The 24,611-nt window shown below is 36.5% G+C and overlaps 1 protein-coding gene across 1 annotated transcript; it reads right to left on the bottom strand.

Moving 5' to 3' along the window:
• Nucleotides 1–76: 76 nt before the first annotated feature.
• On the bottom strand, nucleotides 77–23,126 carry LOC306849219 (olfactomedin-like protein 2A). Its single transcript, XM_079384102.1, has 8 exons — nucleotides 22,799–23,126; nucleotides 10,434–10,697; nucleotides 7,933–8,040; nucleotides 7,663–7,842; nucleotides 7,314–7,581; nucleotides 2,976–3,212; nucleotides 2,196–2,381; nucleotides 77–1,607 (listed from the first exon to the last, which is right to left on the bottom strand). Exons 1-8 carry the CDS (start codon nucleotides 22,868–22,870, stop codon nucleotides 1,003–1,005), a joined length of 1,920 nt encoding a protein of 639 aa, XP_079240228.1. The 5' UTR covers nucleotides 22,871–23,126; the 3' UTR covers nucleotides 77–1,002.
• Nucleotides 23,127–24,611: the final 1,485 nt, after the last annotated feature.

The raw sequence follows: 24,611 nt of genomic DNA on the forward strand, positions 1-24,611 counted from the left end.
CATTGTATTATATACCACATAGTGAAGTACAGAATGTAAAACATTACACCGTGCATTAGGAAATACACTGCAAATTATTTTAGAGTAAGTTTATTTGAACTATTTTACACAAAATGTGAAATTTTACACATAAATGCAACATACAAAACACTGCAACTCATCCAGGAGTAATCATAAGTAACCGTGACTATAATATTAAATAGCTGGGGATGATAAATCTGAGGTTTATAATAGGAATATTGTAACAAGTTATTCTTGGAAATATTTACAATGAGAATGTAATATTTTACAAAATTAATAGCTAAAATAATGAAATGTACATAAAATTCAAAATCCCATCCCCCCCAAATTGATATTGTGTTGCTGTTAAATGATATTACTACATGTTTTGCAAATCTTGAATGTAGGATTACTGCATAAAGCTGTGCAAAACCATTCAGGTTCCACTGTATGTTTGTTCAAGATTCTTAACTGTACCATTTTTTTTTTTTACAGTAGTAAAGGTTGGGGCCTGGTTATTAACTACATAAAAACGAGACTGTTTATAGTTGAGGGTAAAAATATATTCCCAAATCATGTGGACTCATTTTTGTGGAAGCTTATTTCTGCCACTCAATAAAAAAAGATAATTGCGACCTATATCATAATTATGTTTTTTGCAGTACTTTTTGCAGTAGTTTACATCCTTGTGTTTTTAACTTTTTTTTCTTGGAATTCTAAGTTTCATTCTTGCAATTTTGACTTTATATCTCACGATTCTGTCTTTTTCCATGAAATTCAGAATCAACATCTAGACTTTTTTTAAGACACCTGACCGCACGCACATGCACAATTTTTGAGAGAAAAGTCACAATTCTGTAAGGAGTAATCACATTAACCTTTTTATATTTTTTTCCGCTTCCATGGTTTAACACTTCATCCTTAATCACCAAACCGATAAAGAAAGCAATGTGCTCCCATAATTGATGTATTTCCCTATGCAATCAGATTTTAGACAGAACTTCACTGGCCCACAAAGTGAATATTGTAGGTCATCTGATGGCCATTGTCCCAGGCATAGAGTACCTTATCTTTGGGATTGTAGTCCACTTGGGTCACAAAAGCGTACTCATTAGTGAACGGCAAATGTGGAGCGGCCTCCGTGTTCGTGTGCGTATCGTAGGCGTATGAAATTTCGCCCTCTTTCTGGTTGTAGACATCAACGGTGTACAGCACTCCACACACGATGAAGCAGTTTCCATACGAGTTGCGCTTCAGTCCAGTCCTCCATGTCGTCTCCTTCTTCATGGACAGGTCGCTTGGATCCAGCTTGCTGATGACAATGACTTCGTGTTGTGAGTAGTCGTAATCCAGAGCAGGGTAGATCACCCAGAGGCCGCTCTCGTCTACTGCAAAATCGATGTCTGAATGTCCTCGCCATTTCCAGGGTGTGGTGTCCTCATACACGGCATCATGAAGCTGAGTCCAAGCTGCCACGAAGCGCATGCGCAAGTCATATTTGATGACGTTTTTGGTGAAGGCTCTGTTGTAATAGAAGGCACCGTTGTAGACCACATGGCCTGTTCCTATCCAGTTGTAGGGAAGCTTGTAGAGGTTACTCCAGCGACCTATCATTGACGAAGACATTCAAAAGATCATGTTTATGATTCAGTTTGTTACACTTTATGCATGTATAACTTATATTAGCTACACATTCCATTATGGAGCAATATTCTCATCTCCATAGTTGAGGGAATTTACCAAGAATGAATTGTGTTCGCTGATAGTTTTTTATTTGCAATTTGCATTGTTTTAACACCTGATTCACTAAAGAAATTATGCAAATTATTAATAAAATTTGCTCTGAATGCCATTTTTGCAGTGCAATTCTCCATATTACAGGTTAATTTTGAATGCTGGGTTTGATTATAGCACTCTTCTCCATAATTGAATCTTCATTTGAATAAAAACGAATATGTATATATTATAATAAAAAAAAAATAAAAAAAATAATACAATTTAAATTTAATCTTAAAATCTCTATTTGATATAGTTATAATCTAATTTACATTAAAAACATTTTAAATACTTATGGTACAGTGATTTTTCAGTGCCTTTAGAGCCTTGAACTGGTTTGTGCATGGTTAGTAAACAAGAACCATATAAATGTGAGAAATCTTTAGTAAATTTGCCTCTCTTTGTTTTGCTGTTTTTACCTTGTTTGAAATTCTCCAGGTTGCGGAACTCCACCAGGTTATTGCCGTAGTAGTAGTTGGTAACGTAGATCTTGTTGTCTTTGGCCACTGGGTCTTTCATCCAGGCTCCTTCATTCCGTCCATAGCTGTGATGCTTCTCTGGCATCTCCACTGATGCCAATGTGCCCTCACAGTCTAAAGATTTACCTATTCAAAGAAATAAATGCAAAAGCCTCTAAGTGCCATCTGAAATTGTCATCTAAAATGAGCATTTTTATCAGGCTGCCATGTTTAGGTTCAGTAATTTTACTCTATTAATAAGTGTTATAATGTATTAACTGTGGTCACAATTATTCATGCGATTGTAAAATGCATTATAAGGTGCATTACAATGCATAATTAATACATTTAAACTACATTTATAGTGCATTATACATAAAGGCTTTAAATAAAGTGTTACTGAAAGTTCAAAAGAACATCAATTATTTAAAATAGTACTCTTTTGTAATATTATATCATTCAGGTAACAACACAGTATTAAGAATCAAGTGTATGCAAACTTTTGAACGGGGTCATTTTTATAAATTTAACTATTATTTTCTCTTGTGGACTATATGTAAACATCTTTTATGTGAAATATCTTATTCAGGTCAGTACTAAATAAACAATAACATGCATTTTGTATGATCCCTCTTATTTTGGTAAAATAATTAACATTTTGCAGATTCTGAAAGGTGTATGTAAACTTTTGACTTCAACTGTATATCTCTCACACAAATAAAATAAATGAATAAATCGTACCCGCTTTATGCAAGTGTGTCTTTCCTCCACTGCCTATTGGTTTCTCTGCTGCTGGTGTGGACAGAGTTGAATTCATGATGGGCACTTCACTGGTGGTTGCTAGTGTGGTGCTTGTTGTTGTCACAGACACAAGCGTAGTGGTTGTGATTGGCGGCACAGTCAACGTTATTTCAGACTCTTCCAAAACCAGCTCGGAGCCTCTTTTATCCTCGGTTAGGTGGCCAGTGTTGGTTTTTTCTGAAAAGAGCATAAGGAGAAAGCCAGGGAGGGTTTGAAAGGCAGATTACAACTCTTGGCCTGAAGTTTCACCCCGAGCATTTCAGATTCCTCACATCAAAAGAATTATTAATGAGATGTTGCACTCGAAGAAACTTCCTGCATTGTAACCCAGTCTCTGCCTGCAACGCTTGGATTCGACATTCCTACACTGAGCCCATTTCATCTCATGCCATGTACAACAGATCTCCGCAAGACAATGTCAGCAGAGAGACCCTAATCTGAGCCTCCTCTTCCTGCACTGTGGGAGCGTCTGGAACATTAAACATGTGGACATGAGCACAGGACATAAGTACATCAGATATTCATATACACTCCATCACTGCTATCTGTCATTCAAGGACACAGGGCCAGTACTGTAATAGTTTTGGACACCTCAGCAAACTTATGATTATTTTCTCTTCCCTGCATGTCACGGTTTTATATTTTGTTCTGGAAAGCAATGGGAATGATTTCATCCCAGAGGAAAGTTCTTGCTGATACTGTTGATGAAATAAGAAATACAGAGCAGCATTTCACTAAAATAACTCAAGTTATTGCCTCTCAGGGGATACATTTATTACCCGAGAGGAATTTATGGATCCACTATTCTGTAGATTTCAGGTCCAGATTTATGAGAAGGGAAGGGAACCACCTTTTCCTAACCATGGGCTATTCTGGTGTTCAAAATTAAGGATTTTAATGAGAAATAAAATATAAGAGGAGAGGAATTGTGGAGGAATTTTATAGCGGATATGTCGGAGATCCAGTCTCGCTTACAAGAGGCTCGTGAAATATAAACAATAAAATGCTTCTCTTGACTTTCTGCTCTTGTACCTCTTGAAAGGTTTTATTAGTCATAAGGTGCGCATTTTAAATCAAGGGGTCATAAAAGAACTACAGGTGCAAACAACCTGTCCTCAAAAACATTATATAAATAGCATGGACTATGGTACAAAAAAAAAAAAAATAGAAACCGAATACAAATTTTAAACTCTTTTTTGGAGAAAATGTGAGTGGTGATTTCTAAAAAAAAAAAAATGCTGTACAATAATTACAATATAGATACACAAGAAAGAAACACAATCAATAACAATAAAAACAGGATAAATTACATGTTAAAAGCAGAGACAAACAGATTACAGATTTAAACAGATTAAACAGATTTAAACTCAGAGAAAGTGGAAGCCATTTTAATTTGGGTCGGGAGATTATTCCAGAGAGTGGGGCCAGCCACTTCAAAGGCTCTATTTCCCTTTTTTTTCAAGCGGGTTCTGGGAATCTAAAGGAGGAATTTGTTTCCCGATCTAAGTCCTCGCTTAGGAGTGTACGGGTGGAGTAAGTCCGTCAGATAAGATGGTGCAAGATTATTTAAAGGTTTGTAGACAAGTAATAGAATTTTATATTCAATTCTATACTGAACAGGTAACCAATGTAGAGATCTCAGAAGGGGTGTAACATGATCAAATTTTTTACATCCCTTCAGGAATCTAGCTGCTGCATTTTGAACGACTTGTAAACTGGAAATTTGAGTCTTTGAAACACCATAATATAGAGAGTTGCAGTAATCCAGCCGAGATGTAATAAAGGCATGGATAGCAACCTCTAAAGAGGCGTTAGAAAGAAAGGTTTTAATTTTAGAGAGAGAGCGAAGATAAAAAAAAAAACTAGAGCCTACTACAGAGCTGATTTTTCTGTCAAATTTCAAGCCGTTGTCGATTTCCACTCCCAGATTTCGCACTTGGGATGAAATAGCAAAATTTAAGAACTCAAGATTAGGTATATTTTGTAGTTTCAGAGGGGCCAAAAACAATAACTTCCGATTTATCTGAATTTAGAAAAAGGAAATTTTTTGAGAGCCATGATTTTACGTCATCCAGACACGCTGATAAACTATTAAGAACATGCTTTTTTCCGTGGTCAAAGACAGATAGATTTGCATATCATCAGCATAACAATGGAAAGAAACGCTGTGTTTCCTAAAGATGGACCCCAAGGGAAGTAGATAGAGAGAAAAGAGAGTAGGTGCAAAAACAGACCCCTGAGGTACACCACAGGTTAGCTTGCGTAAAGAGGAAGTGAAATTTCCTATTTTAACTGAGAAATTTCTATTTGTTAGGAAATATTTGAACCAATTTAAAACCGCCCCTCCCAGACCCACATAAGACTCCAAGCGAGAGATGAGAATTGCATGATCAACAGTGTCGAAGGCTGAAGACAGGTCCAGCATAACTAAAATGACAGAATCACCAGAATCAGTAGCCATTAGAATATCATTAAGAACTCTTACAAGGGCAGTTTCAGTACTATGCAGTGATTTAAAGCCTGATTGAAAAGTCTCATAGATGTGATTATTAGTTAAAAACGACTGGAGTTGTAAAGAGACAATTTTTTCCATCACCTTAGAGAAGAAAGGTAGAACAGAAACAGGCCGAAAATTTGCTAAAATAGAAGCATCCAGTGAGGGTTTCTTTAGCACAGGGGTGACTGTGGCCATTTTTTTTTTACTATCAGAGATGAACCCTGATTGCAGACATTTATTGAGTAGAGATACAAGCCCTGATCCTACAATATTAATTATTTGCTTCAAGTAGCGAGGGTGTATAATATCATGGGGGCTTGGGGAGGGTTTTAGTTTTGTGATTACTTCCTTTAAAGATTGCAGGGAGATAGAATTAAAAGTTGTCCAAAAGTTGATGGACTCATTAACGTCATCATTTCATCATTGATCACTTGTATTTGAGCTCTCGGATTAGTAATTTTGTCCCCAAAATGATTCAAGAAATCTTCACATAACGCACTGGTAGGATTTTGGAAAGTCTGTACAGAAGGATTTAGTACCGAATTTATAACAGAAAATAGAACTCTAGGAGTTTGATGATGTTTCTCGATCAAATTAGAAAAATAGAGAGACTTGGCTTTCTTAACAGCTCTCTGGTATAACGATAAACAGTTTTTGAATATATTAAAAGATATTTGCAGTTTGTCTTTCTTCCACTTTCTTTCTGCTTTCCTACATGATTGTCTCAGTGAACGAATATCTATAAGCCGACAGATTCCATAGAAAAGCATGTAGTTTATGATGGTCATAGATTACGATTTTTTTTTTTTATCTTAAGGCTTAGATCCATTCCAGTCATTGGATTTCAAACATGTTTTATATTATGATTTCAGTGCGAGTTTGTTGTGATCGGAACAACTTTAAAGTCTGGTAGTGTGTGATTCTCAGTCGTGTAGTGTATAATGGCCAGTTTCCTCTATGACACATGTATGATGTCCAGCGTTTTAAAATCTAGTCAGGTTGGCATCAATAGCCTTGTGGTTAGCGCACTGGAATATTGTGCAACTGTGCTCACGATGACCCGAGTTCAATTCCTATCTCAGGGTCCTTTGTTGATCCTGCTCCCCTCTCGCCACCCTTCTTGTCTGCTCTCTACGGTCCTGTCCATTAAAGGTATAAAAAAGCCCATAAATACAATTTAAAAAAAAAAAATCTGGTCAGATTTTAAAAGTCGTGTAGTGTATTCCAGCCTTGAGGTATTTTGCTAAAGTGTTCTTGGTGGTTGCTTGGGTGTTACTGGGTGGTAAAAAGTTGTTTTGGGTTGTTAATAAGACAACACAAGGAGGTTGCTAGGGTGTTCTGGGGCCAGTCGTGTGAACTTTGTGTAACTTAATTTACTATGTTTAGACAGTGTATGAAGTATGAGTCTAACCAACTAGCAGTTAGCCAAGGGCTAATCAGTCTTATGCTTTGGATTCAACTTGGACTAATCATCATACCATCATACATACACTACGTGATTTTCTATGTAATCTGTCAACTCAATCTATAGACTGGCTCTGACTTTCAGCAACTAGTGTCAACTTCTCCAAAATGTCAGTCGGATCAAAAAACTGGGCAAAAGTCATCTTAATGTGTTGTGAGTTGTTGCCTCAAGTCTCCATGATATTCAAGAATATAGAAGTGTTTCACCTATTTTATCACCCACAGTTGGTATCAACCCAATTGCTATAGGCTCTACACTGAGGTGGTTTTCAGAAAGCATTAATTGAACACAGATGTGATGTGCACGGTCACCATACCTCTCTCTCCTCTCCCTGCAGACTGTGACTCAGAGTCGTCTGTCTGGGACGCTTTGTAGTATGTGATCCCCCTGATAACTCCCGCCTGGTGCACTAAGGGCTTGGTTTTGCTGGTGGGGTCTGGCTTCGCAGGTTTTGATGCTTTGGCAGGAGTCTCTTTCTTGGGCTTGACGGGTTTCTCTTTAGGCTGTTTTGGTGGAGGTTTGACAGCTGGGGGTTTCTTGTTGGGTGGTTTTATGACCTCCTTGGACTTTTTACTCTCTGTGCCCTGGAATCATACAGTTTTAATTACAAGACTGATTTTGTGCATTTGTGTGTGTGCCATTGTATTGGAGAAAGTGCGTTTTACCTGTGCTTTACTGTCAGAGGCGGCGTCTTTCTGTAACAGCTGTAGTCCCAGGCTGGAGATCTCTTTCTTGATGCTCACCATGATGTCAGAGTAGTTCTCGTAGCGCTTCAGCTGATTGGACAGATTTACTACACTGTCCCTCACAAACTCATTCTCCCTGGTAAGGTTTGTCTTTATGGTCTGTGAAGAGATCACAGAATAGTGTCATTCTTATGTCAGCTGAAGCTTAATTGATGTTTCACATTCAAATCTGATAAGTCAGATGGTTACCTCTTCTAGTGTGTTCATCTGAGCCAGAACCTTGTTCATGTAGGCATGGACCTTCATCAGATCCATACTGTACAATGTTCCTTCCAGCAGATCCACCATGGAATGGAGCTGGACACAAACACAGAATAATAATAAAGAATGATTTTTTGAGCCAATATGAAATTCGATATGAAAACACACTGCATTTACGCTTGCATTTAATGGCTATTGTATATTGCACCAGAATTTAGCTTTGGATAAAAAGATTGGCGTGTTTTCTTGCCATCAGAGTGTGTAGGATGAACACTAGATATTCGTTGATACTCTTTCTTTAGCTGTCATGTGTGTGTTTTGGGTTAGGCTCTGTGGGCATTATCTGCTGTATGCTGCTGATTACCACAGAAAATAAGTTTGGCCTTTTTCGGTTTGGAAAAATAAACAAAAAAATTGTGTCAAGAGTGTTTTTTGTTAGTCTTTAGCTTTTGAGTGGCAAAATGATTTTCTGTAGTAATCAAGAACATCTGTGCCATGCTTTCCATTAAGATAAAATCATTTTTATTCTCAGTAGAGAGGTTATCTTAAATTTGGCAACTTTTGATAAACACTGTAGAAATTCAGGCCTGAACATCCATAAAAATGTCAAAGCACAGTCTAAACATCTTCAAAAATGCCAAATTAAGAACAAAAATTTAATTAAACTCTGAACATCTTAAAATTGGAAAATTAAGACATGAACAACTTTAAAAAACCTAATCCAGGCCATATTAATATATCAACATGTCAAAGTATGGCCTGATGCCAGATTAAATCCTGAACGTCTTTATAAAGATGTCAAAGTAAGGCCTGAACAATGATGAAGACATCCTGAAATGAATCAATGTGTTTTTGTAAGAAAAATATCCATATTTAAAACTTTATAAACCCTAATCTCTAGCTTCCACTAACTATTGTACGCACATTCACAACAGAGTGGCGTTCCAGCAGATGACGTACGATGGTGACGAACGCGTAAGTACAGAGGAGAGCGCAAAACAAAATGCTGGTCATGAATTAGAAGTACAAAAATTAGGATTTGTAAAGAAAAATGTCAGAGGAGTTCAATATAAGCCAAGAGGAGACTAGTTTTCTTTGCTGAAAACTTGGTTCTAGCAAGACTATGTTCTATGTCATCTGCTGGAATGCCACTCTCTCTGCCACTCTCACCTGCATATGACAGTTAGCGGAAGATAAAGATTACGGTTTCTAAAGTTTTAAATATGTTTATTTTTATTACACAAATGCATCGATTAACCCCACAGATGCCTGTGGAGCAGGCACGTGCACATAAAAGACATAATAGACATAAAAGGGGGCTGGAGCACCTGCCCTTTTTCTTCCTCGAGAGAAAGTGAATATAGGCCTATGTATATATGTATGCGTGTGTGTTTCTGTTTGCGCAAAGCTTTCCCTAAAGGTAAAAATGCCCATAAAAGGTAAAAAATTAATTTAAACTTATTGGAAAATATTAATTTCTACCACTGCTGTGAACTGATCACCACAGAATATCAAAAACTTTAGGAGTCAGCTGTCCACGGTAGTCCTTAAGATATCAGCACAATAACACACTCAGCAAAATATTGTCTAATTATCGTTATCGATAAAATCCCAGAAAATATTGATATGTGTTTTGTCAATATCGCACACCCCTAATATATTTAGCGTTTTGTTTAGAAACTAATTAAATTAATATGAGAAGTGCCCTTTTTTCCACTTGAGCCCCTGCCCCTCAAAATGTCTGTGCACGCCCCTGCTGTGGAGCACTTTTTATGATTGATGGATGCACTTTTTTGGACTTCTATTGGACTATTGAATATAAACAACCATTCACTGCCAATATAAAGCTTGGAAGAGTCATGACATTTTTATTGTATACGATTGTATTAGTCTGAAAGAAGAAAGTCATATACACCTAAGATGGCTTGAGTGTGAGTAAATCATGGGGTAATTTTCATTTTTGGGTTCACTATCCCCTTTAAAAATGCTAAATTCAGGTCTGAAACTCTTATAAAATGCGTTACACCACAACAGCTTCAGGCTGTCAAAATGTCAAAGTGAATATTCCAAATATACTGTTGTCTGTTGTAGGAAGTAGCTTTTTCCATAAAGCAGTTTTGTTAATAAAATTTAAACTTCATAAAATGTTAATGGTCAACCTCAACGATTCAAACTAAATATGCACTGCTTTATGTTAAATGTATTTAAATAATTTAGCAATTTTTGTTATTGTGTTACTAATGTGTGTCTAAATACAGTTTAAAGAAATACATTTTGGTCTACTACAATAACTAAAACGAGTTGTAGTTATACATTTTACAGATTTGTTGATGTGCTACTATCCAAAATACATATTTTAGTGCTTTTATAAAAACTTCAGGACCTCGATTTAGATTCTGTTGGTGTCACTTAACTGGAGCATTCTTGTAAAGGAAAGCTTTCCTCTCAAAGTCCCAAGTTCCTGACCTGAAGAAAATGTCAATTTTTACCTTAAGTAGTTCAGGAGCTTGTTTCCTGAGTTTTTCTGTTCTCCATTCATTCTCACATGGGTTGAGTGAGGAGGGAGGAGCCGTGCAGGAACATTTACAGTCGGAGCCTGAGCTGACCGTCTCCACCGTGTAAAAATCATCCACTCGCAAGCTTCCGTCACGGAGCCTGTGGCAAGCCTCAATGCTCAACGGCCGCATCACACACTTACAACGGCAGTCTGAACCCTCAGATATCATCCTGACTGGCTCCGGCTCACCGAAAATCTGACAGAGACAGAATGTGAGAAGGTCAAAAGAACATATATATATGAAAAAATATAAAACATGCTTTCGAATAACGTTTGTGGCAAAGTGATGATTTATACACTACCATTCAAAGGTTTGGGGTCGGTAAGTTTTTTTATGTTTTTGAAATAAGTTTCTTATGTTCACCAAGGCATTGATTCAATCAGAAACTAAAACAGTAAAAACAGTAGTATTGTAAAAATATTGTTACAATTTAAAATAACTGTTTCCCTATTGTAACACTTTTAAAAATGCAATTTATTCCTGTGATGACATAGTAGATTTTCTTTCACATTTTCACATGAACCTTCAGAAATCAAGAACATTTCTTATTATTATTATTATTATTATCAATGTTAAAATGTGCTGCTTAGTTCACTGTTTTTAGGATTCTTTGATGAATAGAAATATAAAAAGAACATTTATTTGATATAGAAATCTTTTGTAACTATGTAAGAGACTTTACTGTCACCTTTGATCAATTAAATTTTTCCTTGCTTAATAAAATAATCAAGTCTTACTGACCCCACACTTTCAAATTTGAATGAATTTTAAATCATTGTCATACTCATATGGTATTTTAATTTGCATTGTATATGGATTTATGTGACGTATAATATATATTATATGAAGTAGGCCTATTTCTGATCATATCCAGCCTGAACATGAAGATCAAACTAAATCCTTCAAGTGACAGTGGAATGACATGTGGTGCAATTGGGAAAAAAACAAGAGTTTAACCCTTTCATGTCCCTCTTAAATCATCAGTTTAAAGCCTCTCTACACTTTAGTACATGACCAAGCGAAAAGCTGCTAATTTACCTTGAAGAGCGTAACAGAATTTGCCTGTCGGCTTGAGCCCTGATGCTCTGGAAGTGATCAGCCGTTACACTGTGGCCCATGAGGAACCCACTGCAGTGAAACTTTACCAGGCCCTATAACATTTGTCCACAATTTGAACTCCCTACTTTCACACGCACTTTTACTTGATGGATATATGCCATTTTACATCCATTTTAAATCTTATCTCTAGTTCCAAGTTACACAAGTGCACAAAAATCTATCTAGTATCTGCATTTTATGAATCAAGACCGCTACCTTTGGAGAAGACACAGAAAAAGACTCTTTTCTCTCTCTCTCTCTCTCTCTCTCTCTCTCATGCATGCATCTGTTGTCAGTTAGCGCTAGTTTTACCATGGCACTGGCTTTGAAGACAGCCTGGGGCTTGAGATTCCCATAAAGTCAGCCCAGCGATGGGACATGAGTGAATTTACACCACCTCTCATAAACAACTTGTTTTTAAACCACATCCTGCAGCACCTCACAGTTTGACAGAACAACTCTCATTTCTCAATAACAGCCTCGCATGACATCCAGTGGGTTACATGTGAATATCATTTACAGAGTACTACTTGAGCCATAAAGCAATAATTGAACTGATATGAGGCTTCATAAAAGCCAGGTGTTGTTGAATATGGAGGTTGTCCATATATGGTGCCGTACTCTCCAAGATGTCGGCCACATGTACTTCAAAAAGCTGCTTTCGTAATAGCTACCTGACACTGACAGCACTAATAAATCCAGCTTCATGAACAGTAGCAGTAAAAGTGAAAAGACTATGTGGAGCCACAGGGGTAGAATCCACAGAACGGGCGAATGCGCAATGACGGCATACGATTGAGAAAGACGTAGTAAATGATGCACAGATGTGCTGTTTTTTTTCTCTGACTCACAAAACAACTTGCTGCTGTTGAGTATGTACGGAAAACAGGAGCGCATCTAAAAAGTTATAAAACGTTATTTGCTTGGCTCATTAATATGAATTAGCATGGCATAAGCCTCTACTCTACAGATTGACAGAAGCTTGCCAGGTTTTCACAGCAAAACCCGCCCAATCGCTTTTCAGGGGCGATCCCCTGAAAGTACTATTCTGCGGAAAAATTGCAGACTTTGCAACACCTAAATATGAATAATTTTGTCATTTACTCACACTCGTGTTGTTGTAAAACTGTATGACTTTCTTTCATCTGTGGAACAAAAAATTTGATATTCTCAATGTTTCATATGTTTTTGAAAGTCAATGGGGTCCAAAATTGGTTTGGAATGACATGTGGGTGAGTAAACCATGGGTGAACTCTCCCTTTAAGACCACTACAATCTCAAGGATGGCTTTAATGCATTTACTTTCCTTTCTGGTTGGCATTAATACATAAAGACAGTATGACCCTGCATAACAGTTGAAACACTACAACTTACTGTATTTGATTGACATGTGGCTCCGCCTCTCCATCTAACAGTGGCCCTTTTGCTCTCTGACTGTTTGCCCAAAGAGCTCAGGCCTGTCATCTGTCTGTACTGAGATTTAAAGGGCTCTATAAATGCCCAGCTACGGCACATGTGGAAATGCTTACAGGCTGTGAAATATTTCAGCATTTCAAAAATTCTTCATTATAAGATCCGCTCCGTCTTTGAGACATCCATTTGTCTGATCTCGCAGCTGCCACGTAGTCGGGTACAGTGAGGCTAAAGGCTCCCCAGGGTAAAAGGACCTTTTGGGGTTTTTCCACTCTCAAAACACTAAATAGCAAATAAAGACACCACAGTGCTTTCCTAAACACATGTTTGTTGTTACGTGCTGCAAGATTGTCCTGAACTATATAAGGTCATCATGTCCAAAGGTTGTGAATGAGGCGATTTGAATTTCTTTTCCTTTTTTTATGTTGTCTTATAAGTATCCCTGGAAGAAATTATAACATATATTTCAAAACAAAGGCTTGTACATTAAATATGTACTTTATTAGTAATTGTCAAATTAATGAAACGATATCTGGGACAAAATGATAAATTATGCTTCTTAAAGGGCCTCCGACTGTGGCTAAAATGGCATCCAAAAAAAAAAAAGAACCAAAACACCACCAAAAACACTGAAAGGAGGAATAATACAGAATACCCACTAAAAGGTAAGTAAATTAAAAGTAAGAAAAAAGGTGGTAAATCATTTGCTGGCATTGTTATTTTGTGTGTAATAAAATAAAATAAAGTAAAATTATAAATGCTATAATAACAGCATAAGATGACATATTTTCGATATTAACATGAAACCAAGAGCTGAGCTCACAAAAACAGTCTTCCTTTAACGTTTTAAAGAAGAAGGCCTTGAGCTGAAACGTTTGTTTTGTCCTGCTGGTGATAAATGTAAATTAAAAAATTAAAAGAAGACCAAATATTAAGTATTAAGTGACAAAAGAGTACGGTGCATAGTGCCGTATTTTCACAAATTTTTTATACAGTATATATATATATCATATGTATGTATGTATTGATTTTACAGGTGTTTTACCAGTAATTTAGCATTGCACTGCATTTAGATTTAACAAATTAAGTAGTTGTAAATTACTTATAAGCTGAAACCCTCTGCCAATGTAGTTCTCAATCTCAACTCTATACTCAATACAGTTAAAATTCAAAGGCAAACCAGTTAGCTAATTGACTGCTTGGATCGAAAATCTTATCATGGCTTAAAGTCCAAGTCCTTCTGGAGACTTTAATCATGTAGTTCCATGACAACCACACAATAATGCACACGGGGTGCCACAAAAACTGAGTGACTATCAGCTTGAAGTGATTTAATAAAGATTTAATAAAGCTCTGCTGTTATTTTGTGTAAGCTCAGACTGATAGGGGACATAAAAAATATTTAGTCTGATAGTAATTTGCCCAACTTCTCAAAAACACATTTCATCCTCTTGAAATGACCCCAGAATAGCTTCCATTGTTCAAGTGAGTTAATTAGGTGAAAAGTCCTGTAACACTTGTAAACATATTCACACACACACTCAGTGTCTAAAGCATAGTTGGCTTTGACAATAAGAGCCCTTGTTAACCATAATGAAAGAGTGTGTTATGGTCATTTTGGTGTGTGTGCATCAGGCATCAAGGCATACTCAGTTCTTTGTATGCACTCTAAAGCTAGATAATACAAGCTATAAAGTCCTAAATACTCTCTAATACATGCATATATGCATTATATATATATATTTGCACCATTCAGTGAGAGACAGTATTTAGTAAAGTTCAATCTCAATGCAAAATGGACCACAAAATTATCTGGGCTGAATGAAGGTTGTCATATAGATTTAGATTAACTAAATAAATGGTGTTCCAACAGTTACAGGTCATGCAAACAAACACATTTGTTATCTAAACCTGCTACTTGAACATTTGGTCTGACTGTAGCAGTGTACCTCACAACTGACCAAACAGGGAATGAGCTGCTATCCTGAGATAAGATAGTTGTTTTTCCAAAAATACTTGGCAGAAGCAGTTGTCAACATTGGCCGCTTTCCTGAAAAGCCTCTTAACCCAATAACCTCATGCCTGGTGAAGCAGTTCAGGTTATGAGTCTGATCTCTCTTTCAATGAGGTGTTGTCAATGGCCGGCTCATCTTCTTCCTTTAATCTAAGGCTTTGAAACAACACTAAAGCAAGTTTATGGCAAGAATTAAAGATGATCCCACACTAAAAGAAACATGTGAAACTGTCTAGAGCATTCTGAGGTTACAAAGATACATCTCTTTGATGTGCACCAGGGTCATGGTTCATATCAAGTGCCTTCATTATCCTGCTAAACATATAAAAATAATAAGAAAAAAAAATCCAGGGTCAATTTGGGGTCCATAGGTACTCGAGGAGGTCTGTGGATTGATGTTTTTTTTTGCATTATAAATGGCTTTACTACAATGTAATGCATCCTTTCAGAATTAAAGTATCAATTTATTTCATGGATATATATATACACACACACATATACATATATACAAATTAATATGAAATTTAAATCTTGCTGTCTCTGTATGGAGTCTTTTGGCATATTTTTTGTCAACACAATGACATAATGAATGAAGGATATGGCAAAGAACTCGACACAAGCATACCAAGACTAATATATATAATATATATTATATAATATCTAACAGTTCATAGCAAAAAAAACTTTAGAAAAAAAGAGGCATAGTTTTGAAAATGTGTGTAAGCGGTTAAAAAAAAACTATAATTGAACCAAACTGCAGTTTATCACAGCCTTGAAGACACTTTCTCATTTAGACTGAGACAAAATAACGGATCTACATATGAAGATGCAACTAGAGTCTCCAGCAGGACACACACAGACAGACACATGCCATTAGGACAGACGTGTCAATTGGGCCCAAACTAGCTAAATGAGCACTTGTTGATTTTGGGGACACACAGCTACATTCCAGCTGAGCCTGTTTATGTGTCACAGCTCTCTCTGAAGCTCTAACTCTTCTTGCTATCAATCTCAGCCCAGCCAAGAGATGCGAGACGTTCTGGCTGAGGAAGTCAAGCAGATGGTTCACGGTCAACAAAACAGACGTGTATGTCATCTAAATTTAAATATATTTGTAAATGCACATTTGTAATGATGAAGTTGCAATGTAGAACATTTAAAATATATTAACTTTAACTGAAATATCAAATAACACCCTTTTAGTCAATATATCAATAAGTGTACTTCTTTACAACATGAGAAAATATTATTAAAACACATTATTACATTAAGGCATAAGTGTGCTGAGAAACATGAACGTGTAAACTTAAGACCTTTTATTAATATTATGTTATTGCATGTATAGTTTTAAATATACTTTTAAGATTTGAAGTACACTACAAGTGCCCATTCAGTATTCATCATTCAGTAAAAAGAAGTGCACTTCTTTTACACAATGAATTATCTGCCGCTCTCCTCATTTTAAGATACCAAAACATAATCTAATGTATTTATTAATGCATTGTTACCACGGTCAAGGGGTGTTCGAGGACATGATGCAAAGCTTTTTGCTTTTATAAGATGAGAGCAACAGCAATTTAATTCAAACCACCAATATTTAGAGTTACATTATAACTAATAGTTCAGCATAGCCACCTCTTTTGCCAAGTAAATTAGCTGTTTCTACACCCAGTTCAGTGTGGTGCGGGCACCAAAAAGGGTTTTATCCACTAGCAGGGTTGGACTGGGACAAAAAAAAAAAAATCGGCCCTGGCATTTTGGCCCAGACCGGCCCACTACATACGATCAAAATACTACCCATCTTTGCACGCTCTTGAATATGTATACCAGCTCCTATTCCATAAAAGCACTAAACCCATATAATAATAGGTAGGAAAGAGTGAGAGTTGACACATTAAAAACTTCTAAAAAAGTGTAATTTATTAATATAATAAAACTATAATCCACACTGATGAATCCTAAAACTATAGGCCTATATAGTTATGACATCCATCTTGTGTGTGCCTGTGTGATTGAGGGAGAAAGGGTTACCGCTCTGGAGGCCTCCAAAGCGCCCACCCCCCCTCCCCATTAGATGGTATGGCGTGAGGACACGCCTTCCGGAGGGGGGCATAATGTCAGTCCTGTGTCTTGTTTCCCCCTCCTCCCGTGTCTCTATTTTGCCTTCCTGTTCCTGTCATCATTAGTTCATTTGTCTCCAGCCCTGTTTGATTTGTCCACACCTGTTCCTCGTTGATTTCCTAGTGTTCTTAAGCCCTGTGTCTCCCATGTCCTGTATTGTTCGTCCATCCCCCAAGCGCCATGTTCCGTGTTGTTGGAATTTAAATAAAACTCTGAATTGGATATCTCCGTGTCTCCTCGCTCCTTGCTCCAGACGCAACGTGACATGCAGTGGTGTATAAAGTACCCGAAAGCCATACTCAAGTAAAAGTACAGGTATCTTACCAAAAAATTACTTTGGTAGAAGTTGAAGTCTTCGTTTAGAATATTACTTGAGTAAAAGTCTTAAAGTATATGATATTTATTGTACTTAAGTACGAAAAGTATTTTTAAAAATCTTAAACGTACTTGAGTATTGAAAGTAAAAGTAAAAGTAAATGCAAAATGGAAAAGAAGCAAATATATATATATATATATATATATATATATATACAGCTTTAGTAGCAAGATTGTGTTCAGTTTGAACTCTTTCTTCCATTTTGTATTTTTGGGTAAGAATAAGAAGCACTTCATCCGGTACTTAGTGTCTTTCATTCCAACATAAGAAAACATTTAGATGTATTTATTGACACAGTTTAATGTATTTCAGAGGGGACATGGATGCATTTAAACTGCAGTTACAGATGCATAAAAAGGCCTAATGTTGTTTTTAACATAAAACGTTGAATACTGATATTTGAAATAATTTTAAACATGAAGAAAATAGTCAAAATGTGAAATGAAAACCGCTAGTAGGTGACAGCAAAGACTTTGGTGACAGAAAGTGACCATTAATGAGTGAGTCATTGAGATTCAACCGATTCATTCAGGAACAGAGCATTTGACTGTTGAGTGAATCACTGAATCATTTATTCAACCGATTCGTTCAAAAAGCTGATTCATTCAATAAGTACACCGTCCATTGCTCAGAGACAGTGCTGTGATCTTTGTTTGGAACTATTTTCGTTGGCAAAATTTAGCAAAAACAAGCAATAAGTCTAAAATGTAAGTCACTTATTGCTTTACTGAACTTGTATAAAATTATTATTAAATGTTCATGCTGATATCTGCAGAAAAATGGTATGCTTTGTGTGATATAGATATAGAAGTTAACTCTATTATATAAATATAAAAAGCATACAGAAGCATTTTTGCCGTCTACAATTTAGAATGCCTAGAATTTTGAGTTTAATAAATAAATAATAAATCAACGTGCGTGCACTCTGTGTGTGATTTGATGATATAGCCTACTTGATCATGTCAGATCGCACATCATTACAACAACACTTACCCTATTATTGCAGAAGATATACTGTATGTCGCACACCCCAGACTCGACTGGGGAGTTGTTTAGAGATGTGATTGGGTCAGCCCAATGTCAATTAAGAAAATAACCAATGAGCTGCTGATTAAATGTCTCATGGGCTGGTCTGTCTGGGGGAAAAAAATCCTAAACCGACTTTTTTTGACAAATACATTAAACAGCCGCAAAGACCACAGCGCCGTCAACTATTTAGGCAGAAAAAACTATAGGCTGCTAAGAGTTTTATGGGCCGATCAGACAAATATATGTATGAGAAGATGTATAGGCCCGGCCCAAAAAGTACGTCGACCCAGCGGGAAAGTGCCCGGTCATTGGGACATCGATGACTCGGTTTCCAAAACGAACATGTTTGTGCATTAAAACATCACTATTATTTATTATCAACAATACTGTAACAGAGAACACATGATTTGTTTTGATATGATTTGTATGACTTGCTTTGTTTATCATGCCTCAGTATATGATGATCATTAGGTTTTACAATGCATTATGGAGCAAATGTTTCAGCGAACTGGAACAGTTTTGAAAATGGTACTGACCTAGAAATGTCTGACTCCCTGGACGGTGCACTGACTAACTAGGCCGCCGATTGAGTCACACCCATAATCCATAAATCTAACTGGATGCTGTTTATGGTTGCCAGACAGCTTGTGACATTAATATAGATTGTATAATGGCTTTGAACATGGCTTACCCAATCAGAATGTTGCATCAAAATTCATTTTATAGCTAAAAAAGGAGTACAAAATGTCAAAAAAATGACACTAATTTGACGATTTAACAGAGTGCAAAAGCACTTGAAAACGAATGCCGAGAAGCCAAATGTTTTATGCAAAGCTGCTGCAAATAGTTCACGCTGGCAAATAAACATTAACCAAACATCATCTGCTGTGGCAGGCCATGAGTTATTGTAGTGCAGGATGGACAGTAGCTGCCAACAGAAGGGCCACTAAAAGTCCAGATTTTGCTCACCACACAACCAGTGTATTTCCTGTTCATTCACTGAACACACTGAGGTCAAAGAGCAGGTCTTATGTAAAGGTCTATATAAAAGAAGACTGGCATTGTTGCAGGATTCTGAGGTTCACTGTCTGGTCTGGATAAAAATATGACAGCCCTTCAGCTATGATGGCCATCATTACAGTGACGCATTAAATGGGACGCAGATGTTCCCGGTTACTCCTAGTTTAAATCTTGTGGTAGAAGTGTTACGAGATTTTTATAAACAGGAACTGCTCAGTCTTTGATTTCATTGTGTGAGGTAATGTCCCATGAAACTACAACCAATAGAGTTTGATATTAACAAAACACATCGGCTGACCTTTCTATGCCTCTGTTCTCTTTTAGCATCAACCCTATCATTCCTCATCCCTCCATCTTTCTCGCTCTCTTTTCTTCTTATGATCTCTCATGGGTAACTCTGGGATTGTTTATGCATGCCTCCGTATTAAACTTACCAGGCATCACTTCCAAGACCAGAATTTTGGCATGTTGTGCTAATAATTGTATATTTTATCTGTTATTTTGAAGTAGTATTTTAAAGAAAATCACTGCAATGGCAAATCTAATCTTGTGACTGCGAAGTATCTTGTTGACATAGGCCTAATGCTTTTTTGTCCTGATTATAAAATAATATATTTAAAATGCAAATGCATTATTTTTTAGACAGACAGACAGACAGACAGATAGAGTCTATCTATCTGTCTGTCTGTGCACATTTTTTTATATATTAATATATATATATATATATATATATATATTTAAATATATCTTTAAAATATTCAGTTATTATTCATTTTTGATTAAAATAATGATTAAGATGTGTATTTTTTCATATAAAATTATAGTCTTTCAAAATATTACTTTGTATTTTCAGTATTCATTTTTTTATTTTAGTTTTAGTAATTTCCTTATCTGCTTTTGTCACTTTTATTCGATTTTTTTAAATACTTTGATTTAGCTTGAATTTACGTTTTAGTCATTTTTAATACTTAAACTTAAACTTATTTTTTAGGTTTTAGCTTTTCATCAAATTTATATTTTAATTTTAATTTAAATTTATATTTTTATATTATTATATATTTCAGATGTTATATTTCATTTTAGCTTTGAAAGTGATTTTAAATTGTTTATTTTCATTTAGTGTTAGTTAACAATAACACTGTACACGTATTCAAGTGCAAAAAAAAAAAAAAGCTTTTTACTTGAGTTTTACACCATATCAGTTATTATATCAAAAACAATTTTTTAAATAAACCCCAGATGGCAAATGAATGCCTAAATAACAACAAACAAACAAACAAAAATGTCACATTGGTTTGTGATTTTTTCATAAACAGATTTTTAGGGTTTCACAAAATTTTCAGTTAATTGTGCCACATTAGTAACAGGTTTTGTTATCACGGCCCTCCCTATGCTGTTTTAACCTCCTCACCTCTTCACACATTTAACCAACAACAAAGACATTTAAAAGAATTCACAACATTATACAGTTAGTTAGGGTTACTGAGTTGGTGACTATCATTACAATGAGTCAAGACCTCTCTCACTCACACACACACACACACACACACACTCACACTCACACCCAGCCATAAGAGGGTAGGGCATGTTTCTGTGGGACTGACAGGGCTGCTCTTAAGTGCTACAGCTGTGTAAGCAGACATATATTGTTTTTAACCCCAGCAGAACTTGACTCCAATTACCATACTAGGCATCGAGCCCAAAACACACTCACACACCCAATCAGGGTCAATTTTGAAACAAATGTCACGGTTTTCTGAGGAAATGACGGCGCTTCTGTCTGTCCAAAAACTTTATTGAAGGACATCTGTCTCTGGTTGTATCAGATGCACTGTTAACACAGCTGAGGTTTGATAAACTCACTCATCCGAGTCTAAAACAAGGTCAAACAGAACAAAATCGACACCGTGTTCGGGTACTTTACAGTGTATTGTGCATGTAAACTATTAAAACATGCTGCTTAGCATTGTGGCCAGTTCTCACAGTGTTAGTCCAAAGCTGGACTGGAATTACAGTAAGGTCAGGGGTCTAAAATGCCAATTAAATTATATTGCAATGCCATCTCAAGGATTAAAGATTGGAATGTTCTGGCAGTGCCAGGAGTCATTTAGGCCAGCACATATGTGCCAAAATATGTTGCCTGCAGCTCTGGGAGGGGAGGTTGTGTGAGAAAGCTGATTTGTTAACTGTTGTTTGACTTATTCTGAGTGATCTGTCTGTGAAACTGAGTGTGAAAACCCCCAATCTCCCATATGGGCTTTTCTGTCCAGTTGCACCACTCACATACTCCGATCTGGGACGCTATGAACAGGTACAAGTCCAGTGATGCAAATCCCAGTGCTGTTGGACTAAATGGAAAGGCATTTGGCCAATCAAATTCAAGGACCATAATAAACTGTTGTCACTATATAATATCATTTTATAATATAATTTTGTGTTTCGCTCAGCAAGGCTGCATTTATTTGATTTTGTTTACTATTTTATTACATTTTAAAATGTAATTCCTGTTATGGCAAAGCTCAATATAAGTCAGGTCAATCCTGTAAACAGTCGTGCTGTTTTTTTGTTGTTGTTGTTTTTTTTTTACTTTGATAGAGGTCAGAGTAACTGCATTTATTTAAAATAGATTTTTGTAACAAAAATATATTTACTGTCAGTTTTTCTTCAGTTTAATGCTGATGCTTAAGAATTTTTTTTTTTTTTTTTTTAAATACATAAACACTTATTGACCTCAAACTTTTGAACGGAAGTGTATAATGGTTTAATACAGCGTTCGTGTTCCCGGACAGATCAACATTATACATTTGACCTCGTGGAATTTCACGTCTCATTAACGCTGATTACAGGATATGCCATTTCACAATCCCCAGATGAACTTCATTTCAAAATCTCACGAATTCTGCAAATACAGACACTCATATTCATTGCTATTACAAAACCAAGAAAATGCTGTCTGCTCTAGTAGTTTGGCTGGAGAGTTGAAGTCCAGTCTTAAACTCTTCCAAAAACACCATGTGCAACAAACGAATGGCATGCCAATGCTAAAGACAAATGACTCTAGTTATAAGATGACAAATGCACTTGTCAAGTAATCGAAACGATATCGAACCAAAGCAAATGCAATCATACAATCATGCTTAACTGTTGCAAAACTGTATTTAGCAAGCTGTGTGTAAAATGTATGTGTGCTGTTCAGAATAAAATACACATATAAACACATCTTACCTTGCTCGTAGCTCTTGCATCTCTTGCCAAAAGCAGCAGCACATAAGTTAAAATATTTGCGTAGATCCACATTTTTCATTAACTAACCCTTTTTTGCACAGCTTCCACCTGATGATATGATTTGGCGTCTGTGAAAGCACCTGTATCCTCAGCCAGGAATTATGAGTCTAGATCCGCTAGAACAGGTTTGCGGCTCTATGATTACAGGTCGGTGCCATGCAGAGTTGTGTATGTTGTGACGCGCAGCTCCAGCTTTGCTCCGCGCAGATCTGTGATGAACGCGCGCGCCGCACACACCCACCAGCACCATCTCCAACTCTCTGTCTGTGCCAAAGCGAGGCGGAGAGCCGCTGGCCTGGATGCACTTCTGTGCCACAGCTTATGTTTTATGCATCTGTGCAACGTTCCAAGAACATTTCAAAGGGACCGCTGACCAGTAATAATATTTCTATATTTCTATATTATATTTCTATATGCGTAAGCTATTTCGTGGTAAATAGCCTACAAATTAAAAGGAGATGTTTCTCTTTTTTAAGTTATTTAAAATAATAATCGTATCGGTGTTATTAATGCTAGAAATATTATTGTGTAAAATATTAACTATATGGTTTATATTTTCAGTGACAAAAACTGGGCAACCTCAAGCAACCTTTAGGTAAAGCTTTCGCTGTTGTATAGCGCCCTCTTTCAGCTAATAGGAGAATGATTATACAGTTGTGATAGGAATGGTCCTATGTCTTATGGGAATACAATTACGGGATAGTTCATCCAAAAATGAAAATTCTGTCACCATTTATTCACACTCAAATTGTTCCAAACCTGTCTGAGTTTCCTTTTAACCAAACAGAAGATAATTGCACTGTCCTTGGAGCGGACCTGACCTACATTTCACTGCTGGTTATACCCTGTATAATTGTGTATGTGACAAATAAAAACTCTTGAACTCTTGAAGATAGAAATTCTGACAGGTTTGGAACAATTTGAGTTTGAGTACATGATGACGGGTTTTTTTGTGTGTGTGGGGGGGGTGATTGCAAGGGCTCAACTGATTGCAAGGGCTCAAACGGGACATGCTGAAGTGCTCCAAGCACCAGACTCAGATCCCAAGAGGGTATGGAGGGAGGATGAGGTGGATTCAGCCTTCTCGACCCCCCCCCCCCCCCCCCCCCCAACCCAAATCTCAAATTATTAATATTAACTTCATCAGCATTGTGTGACTGAGTAGGCCTATAGTGTGTATTAGCGTGTAGATTTCTATTTCTGTACAGTCTAATCTAATTGTCATGCCATTCGAATTTCATATTAAGAAATTATTTTAGAAATCATTATTTAGAAATTATATCTGTAATCAGAAGCACATTTAAAACTGAAATATAATTTCATTTCATTCATATGCGTTTCATAAACACATCCATTCTGGATCACAATCCGCCATCAAAATTATACATTAATTATTCTAGCTGCTGTGAGAAAAGGCTATAAACGATCTGCCACGGGCAGGATCCTCACATGTGATAGCCTACTAGCTGGGACAACTTCTTTATGTTTACAGACGTGACGTAATGACGCAGTGCCATGCTTGAATTTCCCACAAAAGGCTACACATACCACTCAAATTAGAAAACATTATTATAAGCTAACCGTTGTGAATCGGGCTAAAGTAAGGCGATAGTTTTGAACACTGGTTGGTTATGTACTTCCTCGAATATTGATTTTGGATCATTTTTAAGGCAATATTATTGGGAAACGCACACCAAAGACATAATGTATTGTGACAGACTTTGTCTTTAATTTTCTCCAAAACTTGAAAGTA

Source organism: Barbus barbus (assembly GCF_936440315.1).
Source record: "Barbus barbus genome assembly, chromosome: 29".
NCBI classification, from domain to species: Eukaryota; Metazoa; Chordata; class Actinopteri; order Cypriniformes; family Cyprinidae; genus Barbus; species Barbus barbus.